Source organism: Physcomitrium patens, chromosome 15, assembly GCF_059467195.1.
Source record: "Physcomitrium patens ecotype Gransden chromosome 15, ASM5946719v1, whole genome shotgun sequence".
Taxonomy (NCBI): Eukaryota; Viridiplantae; Streptophyta; class Bryopsida; order Funariales; family Funariaceae; genus Physcomitrium; species Physcomitrium patens.
This window is the reverse complement of record NC_143424.1, coordinates 6,036,879-6,048,564: the sequence shown is the minus strand read 5'-3', so window position 1 is coordinate 6,048,564 and position 11,686 is coordinate 6,036,879. Positions and strand designations below refer to the sequence as shown.

At 37.2% G+C, this 11,686-nt stretch overlaps 2 protein-coding genes across 2 annotated transcripts; both read right to left on the bottom strand.

The window, feature by feature from the left end:
- Positions 1-927: 927 nt before the first annotated feature.
- Positions 928-3,425, bottom strand: LOC149987723 (uncharacterized). The gene is made up of 4 exons (XM_090256103.1): positions 3,356-3,425; positions 2,490-2,894; positions 1,254-2,287; positions 928-1,139 (listed from the first exon to the last, which is right to left on the bottom strand). The coding sequence occupies exons 1-3, from the start codon at positions 3,423-3,425 to the stop codon at positions 1,263-1,265; spliced, it is 1,500 nt and encodes a 499-aa protein (XP_090112229.1). The 3' UTR covers positions 928-1,139; positions 1,254-1,262.
- A 621-nt stretch (positions 3,426-4,046) lies between these two features.
- On the bottom strand, positions 4,047-9,718 carry LOC112292853 (preprotein translocase subunit SCY2, chloroplastic). Its single transcript, XM_024541750.3, has 13 exons — positions 8,459-9,718; positions 8,072-8,160; positions 7,759-7,838; positions 7,373-7,462; positions 7,105-7,196; positions 6,790-6,873; positions 6,414-6,555; positions 5,978-6,097; positions 5,725-5,863; positions 5,201-5,324; positions 4,939-5,045; positions 4,508-4,689; positions 4,047-4,352 (listed from the first exon to the last, which is right to left on the bottom strand). Exons 1-12 carry the CDS (start codon positions 9,165-9,167, stop codon positions 4,600-4,602), a joined length of 1,866 nt encoding a protein of 621 aa, XP_024397518.1. The 5' UTR covers positions 9,168-9,718; the 3' UTR covers positions 4,047-4,352; positions 4,508-4,599.
- Positions 9,719-11,686: the final 1,968 nt, after the last annotated feature.

Sequence of the window (11,686 nt, the reverse complement as noted above, 5' to 3'; positions counted from 1 at the left end):
TTTTTTTCTTTTTATCTCTTCTTGTCTTTAAGATTTTATTGCACTCATCTGAAAACTATTGAGACAAATAGTCACGTAGTAAAATAAATAAATTAATGTAAGTCCTTTTAATAAGTGAGTTCACATAAAAAGTTAAAGATAAAATTAATAAAAGATAATGACATTTTAAACATGCACACAAAAAAAACTCTTTAAATATTTTAATTAAGCATTGAATTTATTTTGAAATAATGTTGGGCTAAAATTTATTTTTATATTTAAAAAATAATTATTACCAAAAACAATACTGATTAAAAAAAAAAAAAAAAAAAAAAAAAAAAAATCTTATATGTATATGATAAATAATTCAGTTTCTGGTTTTTATCTAGTAAGATTTAATTTAGTAGAGAATTTATACCATATGGAACATTTATGGGATTTACAAAAAGTTAATTTAGGTTTTGTTATAGAAATTATTTTAAAAACGTTTATCAAGTCTAATTTACAAAGGTTTTGGAATATATTCATAGCTTAACTTGAAACTATATTTTAATAAAAACAATAAGACTTAAAGGGTAACATGATTTTTATATTACAATAATGTCGAGTTATTTCAACTTTAGAATCTTCTACCTACATAATCCAAAAAGCATTGTTGCATACGAAAAATAAAATCATCCAAAAAACCACAATAAGTCTTGCATAGAGGATGAGAGCAAGACTTTACATATCTGCATTTTAAAAGTTCAATAGCTATTATCTGGTGCTTGTTAAGTAATAAACGCATAGATAAATTCACACTTGTGTGGTACCAACAAGTGCAAATCTTGAAATCAATACAAAAAAAAAAAACAAAAAAAAACAAAAAAAAAAAGTAGGAGCTTCAACTACAGGAATATGTTAGAGAAAGCTTCCACAGAAAATCAAGAGTGACAGTTTTGAAGGGAATAAGAAAGGAAGCCACATGTTCTAAAATTCATTTCATGCTTACAAACTTACATCCAAAGTCAAGGTAGTGAAAGCCATCTCCACACTAGGAATCTGCAAAATCGTTGTAGAAAAACCGTAAAAGCAGTCCATCTCAGAGAGAACTATAAATGGGCAGTGCAAATTGCCTTATCAGTCAGGATTACTGAATGCCTTGCGCACAGATTTTAACTCTGGAATCAGCAACAAACGCCCAAGCATCAAAAGAGATCCAGTGAAAAAATTCTGCTAACTTTGAGAATTGGAATGTGTGTTTCTAAGAACAAACTTTTGAGAGGGCCTCTCACCTTGATTGATCAGTTGATAGACAACAGTGACCTGTTCTTCACGGTCTTCCTTCTCGCTCCATAGAATGCAGGTAAAGGTGGAATGGCAGGGGGGCGTATTGAGGGTGAGTTCGATTTCTCAAGTGATGTCTCAGTCTCAACAGAGTGAGCAGGAATTTTTACTGCCGTCTTCTTGGCTGCTATGAACCGTCCTGTCGGTGATCTTGCGAAGAATTGTCCCACGTTCAGCTTACTAGAAGCTCGGTTGGGTTCGTCATTGACTAACCTTGCTTTGCCCACCTCTGTCCCTGTAGAGTTGGGGTTTGGCGTGCATGCTAACTTCTCCTGGGTCAAAATATCAACAGCAAGAATGTCCCTCTTCATGGTTAATAAAGCCTGGCTGGCAACCTCATCAAGCCCTGCAAGGTCATCGTCATCACTTTTGGAAAGTTCTGGTTCGGGAGTCGAAGGACTGTGCACATCATGCATTGTGTAATCCTTTCTTGGTGCTTCTGAGGCCGCCGGCTTTGTTTGTCGACTTTTCCGTGATTTCCCTGTAAAGCTGTCACCATGATGTTTTCTGGCTTTAGCACATCGAGCTCTCTTCCTTTCATTTAAAAAGCTGTGGTGTTCACAAAGCGTGTGACCCTCCATGGCCATCATGGGGCACTGCCATTTCGAGGAGTCATTGCTCCCATCCTTCCTGGCACACCTAATACCATCTTGTACTCCAGTTTCTGCTATGATTCTGGCTTGCATGGCCTTCAGAGAGCCTGGGATAGCGCCCCTAAATCGGATGTTCCGTTGAATTTGCAAGTCTTCATCCCCTGTCCTGGACTTCCTGCTCTTGAAAGATCGATTTGGCACAGATTTGGATTTGGCATGTGTTGGCCCTGCCCTGTCCAGATCTGATTCGGTGGATTCTGTCGGCATAGATGGGCTCGGAGCAACAAGTCCACCACTGTCCTCATGTTGCTGTTTTTGAAAGTCTGTTGCAGACTCACAAAGATTCGTCTCAAATGTCTTCTGGAATGCTTTCCTCCGAGTCTGTACACCTGCACAAACCCGCACGTTGACAGAATTCGACAACATGTGCATCCCTTCGTGGACAAATTTGGAGGGCACTCACCAACGATCTAAAAAGTATCAATCATTGTTGTTTTGCATGAGTATTACGTTTCTTACTATGAGCAACAATACTCGCAGGGACCCTCTACATATGATGAATAAGGGGAAAAATACAAACATGTTTCGCACCAGGGCTTTCACAGAACTGCTTTCTCTTGGATGATCTCTTTGAAGACGGTTGAACAAGAAATTCGCACAGGAGATATCGTCCCTTCACTTCTTCAAAATAAGGACCATTTTTCAAGTGAGCTTTCACTTGCTCCCTCCAATTGTGCGCTAACCTGGGCAACGATGTCTGAGTTGCAAAACTGGAAAATAGACCCCGCAATGACATGCCCTCCCGGCCAGCTGCCAGCAGCTGCAAGTAGAGTGAGTGCAGCAATGATCCTTCTGGTTCCATTGACGGATGATCGCTGTCTTCATTGCTAATGCAGGGTATGGCTGATCTTGGTAAGTTTGCGTTTCGAGCTATTTCTGGAGAACGAAAGTTGGTCTTCTTCTGTGAGTTGAGTAACTGGTCATTAACACACAGATCTATTTGTATGAGAATAAATATGTCAACATATCACAAGATTCGCATCTCAAGAAGCCTAGACCCGGGTTCGGTCGCGACTATTTAGGTTATAGAGTGTCACGTCCGCTGGAATAACTCAGTTGGTTAGAGCGTGTGGCTATTAACTACAAGGTGGGGGGTTTGACCCCTCCTTCTAGCCCTTCTAGGGCATCTTCCCCACCAACTGGTAAACATTTTGCAAACCCGCAGGATCACTGCAAACCTTCTTCCCAACACTTTTGAGCTCTCTTACATTTTCATCACAGATGCCTCCATTCTGAGCCTCTTAGCCCCACTGCCCCCCTCCACTCTCATCCCCACAAACATGCATCCTACCTGACACCCCTCAAAACTCATCCCTTGCCCTACCCCCATCCTACATGCCACATAGTGTCCATCCCCCCCCTCCCTCCTTTTTTTTTTTTTTTTTTTTTTTTCTTACCTACATCATCCCACTTTTTCCCCCAACCTTTCCTCACAATAACATAGATGTGTGTCAACCAAATCCCCATCCTGCCCTTGCATTCAAATAGCACATCGTCACCATAATCCAAAAATGACAATGTTGCAAGCTACAATTACATGCAAACTTCAAGCTACCCATAGACTAACCAGTTTACTATGTTTTTTTGCAAGTCCCAAAAGTTTTACTTGCTCCAATCTAGAAACTTATTATTCACAATTTACAAAAACACAAAAGTCTCCTTTTCTAGACAACAAACATTTTGAATTAACTCATTCCTATTTGAATTTTTGTCTGAATGGAAGGCAATATAATGAAACTATTGTTTATGTTCAAAAATTACAGATTAAAACAACTAAATTCAAGAACCAATCCCTTAATTCCAAGGTGTCTTTCAACCTGTGTCTCAGATCTAGTATGAAATGGTCAAAATTAATAAAATCTGACTTATTTGAGTTGCTGTAAATGAACACACCAGTCACACTGCGCCTCATGAAATATGTTCACATCCTCTCAATCTCAGGGTTACAAATGTATTCAATAGTTGTAAGAATCCTTGAAAAGTTAATCATTTCAAAAGAGACCGTCGTTCCAAGGAAACAATCTGAGAAATCGAAGCACATCAGACTGCAAGAGACTACTAAATGGCTGACAAGATCACCAGAAAACATGGATTCAAGAAGCTTCATTTTTCTTTATTGAGTTTATATTGCAAATGATTTTCCCAACCACCGACACTGCACCTGGGATAATCTTCACACGAGTTACAAAGGTCTCGAACACACAAGCGTACTCTAACCAACAAGAAAATAATAGTTCTCCGCGTCCTTACATATCACAAATAAACTTGGGGAACCAAACCCTCACGATGATAACAATGTGATACTGTGTGGTTTAACCTTGAGGAACACTGTCATATCCTTTGAGTCATTTTCAACATAATAAAGTGCGATCCCACTGCCAAGCTGCTCTGGTCCTGCAGAAGAATATGGTAATTTAGAAATCTTGGAGGTAAAACAGAATTAGGGGCAGAACGAACATCAACCCACAAGACTACACTGTAAAAAGGCAGCAATACAAGATGGATATGTACGATAGAAAGCCACGAGGAAAGAAGGAAGAGGAAATTACCAAGCATGTGCAGTACACTCATGATGAGTATACCGAATTTTGAATATCAAGGAGACAATAAACCAGTCGAAAGGGTAGCATTTTTAATAATGTCAAGCTCCATAACGCTTCAAGACTTTGCTAAGTTCTGGCATCACGTTGTAAGCCATATACGACCTCCTCAACTCAATTATTGAGCCCACCTAATATGCAAGTCATCGAAAGTGTCAGAACATTGGCCGTATAAAATTACTGGCATTCTACTCTAGAAAAACTATGCCTCTGCCAGAGGAACAGATATTGGTTTAAAAGAGTCTGTCACAAATTCAAACACGTTATTGCATTTGGTTGCATAGTAAGCACTATCGTCCAAGAAAAATAGAGGGATTGGGCTTTTTAAAATCCCACTGGTGGGGTTGGAAGAACTGAGAAGTTGTTAAGGAGAGCCGTACAATAATGAGCATAGAAGTAAAACCAATACTTCCGCCTTGGTGAATCGCCCTGAATCTGTTGTCCACAATCGTTGATACTGTTACCAACATCGCCAGTAAAACTCCACCTGCCACAACCGACGAGGACCAGTACCAAAGTATCATGCCATTGCCTTCATAATTTGTTCTCTCAGGCACAATCGCGGCATGCTCAGTTAAAGTTCAGGGTAAACTTGTTATTATGATTTTTGTTATGATTGGTATTATTAAAAATAAAGCTCACCCCAAAAACGTGTGGATTGTTGAACACTGGTCAAATACTCAATAGTTTGACGACCGGGTTTAACCTCCGGAACTCTTGCACCAATTTTCATCAGATACTCAGAAATTTCCTTCGGCGTATCCACCTGCAAGAAACGCAAAACAAACGATGATTTCTTGCCTTACAGTACTTCATCTCAACTTCTTAAAATAATTTAATTAAATACATTGTGTACATTAAAACTGATCGTTCTCATGCTCTCTACTCACTGAGTAACGACTGCAACCAATAGCATCAAAATCCCTCTCAACAAGTGCTTTAAGGGACACTTAACCAACAAATAGCTCATGCATAATGACATAAACTTCCAGAATCTCGGAACTCTATTACACTTCGTTTGTTGCGAGATATGATGATGTCTAATGTAACTTCGACCTGCAATTCTGCATTCTAATACTGTTCCGAAATCACAGCACAATCTTTTGAAGTCTTCTAATGTCTTTCAGGCTCTAGAAATTCAAAATGAAGCTCAAGACAACACTTACAATATCCAAGATGTTGAACACAAATATGAACAAGGCATTAATTCCATAAAAGAGCAAAGGACTTGATCCAGGAGCAGGAGGCCATGCAGGATTTAACGTATTCCTTAGTTGGTGCCAAAAACCCCCAGGACGAGTGAAGCTGTCAAGATCATTTTCCATTTGTAAGTCAAAGCAGCAGCAGTAACCGTGTAAGAAGTGAACGTAAAACAATATGTCCGGTGCATGAAAACGGCCTGTTCAGAGGAGCTCATACTTGGCAATAAGGGATGGCACTGCCATAAGATATGTAGTTGTAAGAACAGGTTGCATCCCTGTAGGATTTATGTTGAAAGGAATATAAGGTTCCACTTCCTGCAATCCTGCATCCGCCTTGCTATTCATGGAAACACCACACATGTTGCCAATCAGTTCAGCGTCCTTAAGAAGACAGCACAAAAAAAAAAAAAAAAAAAAAAAAAAAAAAAGCATCTCCCAGCCATCTGACCGTGCACGAACTGCACTCTTGGTTCCTACTATTTTACAATGTGATGCAACGACAACACTAGTATTGCTGTAGAAAATACAGGTCAGCAAAACAACAGGAAAAAGATTGGCCAGACATCCACCCATCCAGAAACTAAGATGTTGAACAGGATACATTCCAATAACTAAAAGAGAACAGAACAAGTAGACTCAAGAATAGGGCATACGCTTTGGAAGGAGCTAACTCAAAGTTGTAGTACACCATTTTTATTTTGCGACGACCTTCAGTGACAAGCACTGCCCACATGGTAATGGCGAGGAAGACACCGAGAAAAACGAATATTGATGAACCCCAACCAGTAGGACCACCTGCAAAAACGTGAAACTTGGGATTCAGCCACAAGAACCCATACCTTGAACATGATAGAAAATCCTAAATACTCACAACTTGATTTTCAGAAACTACATTTTAAAAATAGCTAAAAAGCAGAGGCGGGACAGTTACAAACAGCATGACGTTTAGAATATTAATTGTTCAATTAAAAAAGAAATCTGATCCAGGGATTGCATGTAACCATAGGTTGAAGCTATGCATAAACCTACGATTGAGATTCATCAGCATCTTAAGCAGAGTCTCAGAATAGCCCTTCAATATGCCAATGCATATGATGAGAGAAGATCCTTGACCTGCAGCAGAAGACACGAAGTTGTCACGGGCTAATACATAAAGCTCTTGAAAAGAGCTTGATAACGAGGAAACTACCGAGACATATCTAGTGATAAAAGTATATGATAAATCTATAAAAAACTGAAAATTCTTAAATTGACTTGTCACACGATCGGCCCAACTGCCGTCTTGAGCACAACTCTGAAGACTTCACAGAAAATTTGCTTAGTCTAAGAACTACAAGGGCTTACCGAAACCAGCTTCTGTTATTTTATCACATATCCAATTTAATGTCACTGCTCCAAGCGTCAAAAGACCAACAGTCACAAATAGATAACTAAATCTGAACAAACAATCCACTAATCAAACTCTGAAAAATCATGTTTGATTATTAGTAGCACAAACAACAGCTCGCTGGTAAAAATGAGCAACCATAAGATCGAGTAATAACAGAAAAGTTAAATAATATATAATCCGCATGTTGAAACTTGAAAAAGCCAATATGAGAAAACAACATACCTGTTTTGAGCAGCGTAAAGGGAATACGGGATAGAGTGTATAGCTATGCCCAAGGACTCCACCACTGCAACTCCAAACGCTAACCACCAGCTGTACAAGCACATTAATTCCCAATAATTCATACGAGAGGATTGCTGAAGTCGATATTTTGATTCAGTACACTTAGACAAATGACTATTCCAGATTATTTCACTCGATGCAGGCATCGCATTGATTGTTACCAATAAATATGGCTTAACCATCAATCTGAGAGGGCATGTATTATAGCATGCATACAAAATGCCCAAATAGTCTTCAAAAGCTGGAGAGCTGGTGCCATCAACCAGAAAAAATTATTGCAATTCTGCAGAAAGCGTCATAAAGCAGAACGAAGATAAATTACACACGTGTATTTCTTTATTTTCTCGTTGCCATCGATTCCCTCTTTCCGAAGCTTCACAAGTGCTGGAACTAGGTGACAAGATACCTAGAATCAAAACCATAAGAATCAAAATCGAAATTCGTTGAGTTCGTTGAGTTCAAAGACTCTTCGTACAAATCATACTCCAGCAAAAAGTATTGTACACAAAATTCCAGACACACATACAAAGTGCATAATTTGTATAATTTGTATACTTGGAATAAGTTCATCACTTAAAGATCCTGCTAAACATGAATTGGCAGTGATATAATGGATTTACTCTACAAATAGTTGCATACCTGCATAACAATGGATGAGAGGATATAGGGACTAATTCCAAGTTGGAATACGGATAGCTTCAATTCTGAGACAGCATCTCCAAGCTCCTCTGTTGTACCCAAGTGCACACTACACATGAATCAGGATACCTTCGTAAAAACTACCATGAAGTTCTGTTTTAAAATGACCGGAGATTACACATACTTTACACGTCGCCTGACAACATAAACCATTCAGAACTATGTAATAGTGATCGTGGCTGGTGTCGAATAATATTGACAATAAGAGACATTTATGACATTTATGACAGGACATAATCTTAAAAAACATAACAACATAATGTCTAGCTACCAAGCTCGCTAGCGCGATCAGGAATACTTTCACGAAGAGAATCACAGAACTCTCACCTACAGCTCCAGAAACGAAGCCTAAATAATCTCCAGGCATGGAACGTCGATCGAACCCAGGTAAAGGGATGAAATATCCTGCACGACTGGCCATGAGAAGAACTATCGTTACAAATATACGCCTCCGAATTTCGCTCTTGAATACACCTTCTGCTGCCTCCGCAATGTTTGATCGTAGCTTAACCAGTCCCAGAAACCGGTTCCGAAATGGCCTACGGGAACCATAGTCTGGAGTAACTGGACCATCTTCATGCAATGCAGAAATAGAGGCTGCGGACTCCTCCCCATTTACAGCCTCACTCAATCCACCCTCTTCTTTTTCTTCTTCCGAATCACTTCGCTCCCGAACCTGCTGTGAGAACCTCAAATCCTTCTCGTCTCCGCTTTTCGAAGCTCTAACACAGAGTCCCCCATAACGCTCTCTGCAACATAGTCCATTAGTGTTTCCGACCAAAATGCGCTCGGACTCAATCCTTCTCAAATTTAACATCCCCTGCCCTCCTGGTAATCTCGTCCTCCTGCAACCCCCAACTTTAACCCCGCTCTTCCCCGTTCGCATAATTGCACCAACTCTCAAATTCCCCGAAACCGCACCACCTCGGCCACAGTTTCCAAATTTGAGTTTACAAGAAGGATATGCCAGTTTCTTATTCACATTGGCAGTACCCATTGCATCAACGCAGAGCATGAGACCAACAGGAATCGCCATTTTCCCGAAGTACAACTAAACGTACAGAAAATTCACTATCAAGAGTTCCGCATTGAATATTCTAATTTCTCTCATCTCCAAATACCATGAATCCCCACTCTGTTACCAGCCAAACGAATTCCCATTTCCGCCCTTGTTCGAGCTTCACAGGCCCACGTGCATCCTAGAACCTTAAACGCCATAACTATGCACTACTCGAAACTACTGCAACCCTAATTCTTAGCCCCAAAGTGACACGGATGAAATTTCATATCCACATTTTCCCAGGATTTCATCCTCTTCGAACCATACCAGGGTTTTTCAACAAGCTCTAAATTCTCCTTTTCACAGCCCTGCGTCACTTCGTATAGAGCGCCTGGGCTCTTAACCCTAATTTCCACGAGCGCCCTGTCCTCCTCAAGGAACTGGCTCATAGCCACCTTGCTACCGCGGAGGGTGGAAAAGGGATGCAAGGCGTGAGAACCACAATCTGGTTTCCCAGCGGCCGCAGCAGCGTCTTCGACGGTAAAACCTCTAAGAACGGTGATATGGAAGACCATTGCTGTGTTCCAGCCCCAACATATCGAGAACCCCAGGTATCATCAGGGTATGGACCGGTTATCTCCATTTAGAACCGATTCGGAAGCTACTTGAAGGTGGAGGTTGAAAAATACATTACATATCTATTATATAAGGCAAAAATAAATAAATAAATAAATAAGAAGAAGAAGAAGAAGAAGAAGAAGAAGGTTCACATGAAATATATGACCTGGGAGATAAATAAGCCACTGATTGGTGTTGAGTATTACAATAACTTTTGCAATGATTAATATTTTTTATTCTATTTTTATATATATAATTTCAATACTTTTAAATTATAAAATTTATTTATTGTAATGTAAAACAAAATAAATTATGAATTGATTTTTTAATTTATTTTTAATTATTACATTAGACAAATAATTATTTATATGTTATTTACAAAATTTATATGAATAAAAGAAATATTCAAATAAATTGAATTGAGCTAAATGAAAAATTCAATTGATTATATTTGATTTTTACAAACACCCTTGTATAATAAATTTTCCTACTAAGAATTTGAATTTTGTTAAATTTTTACACAAAAAACTATTGGTATAAAGATATGTAATTATAAACATTGAAGTTGTTAAAAAAATATATTTTTAAGCATTTTATTTTGGAATTATAAGACAATAGGGGAGTCACAAAAATTTTCTTTCTACAACCAAATACATGGTATCAAGGACACAAATCTAAAAAGACTTTGGAAGACAATACATTTATGCATTATTGAAAAAGAAAAAAAATAAGCTATAATATTTGATTGCATTGTTGGACAACTTCAAATCTTCTAAGTTTTTTATATATCTTAATTTTAAATAGACTCACAAAGATTAAAAATCATCTAAATTATAAATTGAAAGATACTAAAAAAGTTCTTGTATTGATGATATTTGGTTTTTTAGTTTAAAATTGAAAAATAACTATAATAAAAATATCTTAGATCTTAGTTTTTAAGTTTTTTTTAAATTTTTTTTGCAACTTTAATATTTTGTCTTATGCTAAAACCTCAAAATTTTATTTTATTTAATATTTTAATTTTTAAATATCTAAAAATAATTAAATAATTTTAATTTATCTTATTTATAAAAAACATGAATGTAGCCAAACATCAAAAGACAACAAATTCTTGTGTCATTAAAGAAAAGATAAAACAAGAAAAAATCATATATGTAGACATGGTTCTTTTCAGTATTATTATGGCAGAGCTTGTCAAAATGAAAAGGACAATAGTACAAATATAAGAACAATTAAGGAAGTTAATGCTTGTGATGCATCAATTCAATTTACCACCATAAGAAAAAACAAGAATGATAGAAAATGGAGACATAGAGATGATTGGAGCTGCTTCAATATCTACACCAAATCATATTCTTTCTCTTATGATAGAATACTATTCAAGTACTAGAAAATTAAGAATTGTCTTACTTGAGAAGTTAGATGGTACAAGATCAAAGTTTTGAAGATTCATCAATCAAATACATCTAGCAATTGAACTTCAACCCTAAAGCTATTCAACTTGAAGATCATAAGTGAGGTTTATTAAAACATTACTTTTGAATTCTACATTATCATAGTTTTCATCTTTCTTGAATGATGTCATCCAATATTGGACAATTTGGAAGCTTTCTTGGCAAAGTTTTGATCTATGTATAGAGAATATGATGCAATTTGTGTTGCAATAAATAAGATTCATATTTTATGAAAAAAAAAAAACAATCTATAACATTATATGCTTCACAATTTAGACAACTTTTGATTAATATCAAGTAAAATGATGCTACATTCATTAGCCAATTTTTTTTATAGATTAAAATATGAAGAAAAAAAAATTGATGTTCAATGTAGTTGATCTTTGAATATTAAATCAAGTAATTGATTTTGTTGTAAAATTTAATAATTAATTTTTAAAATTTTGATATGAAAATTGCATAAGTAGGCCTCAACATTATTAC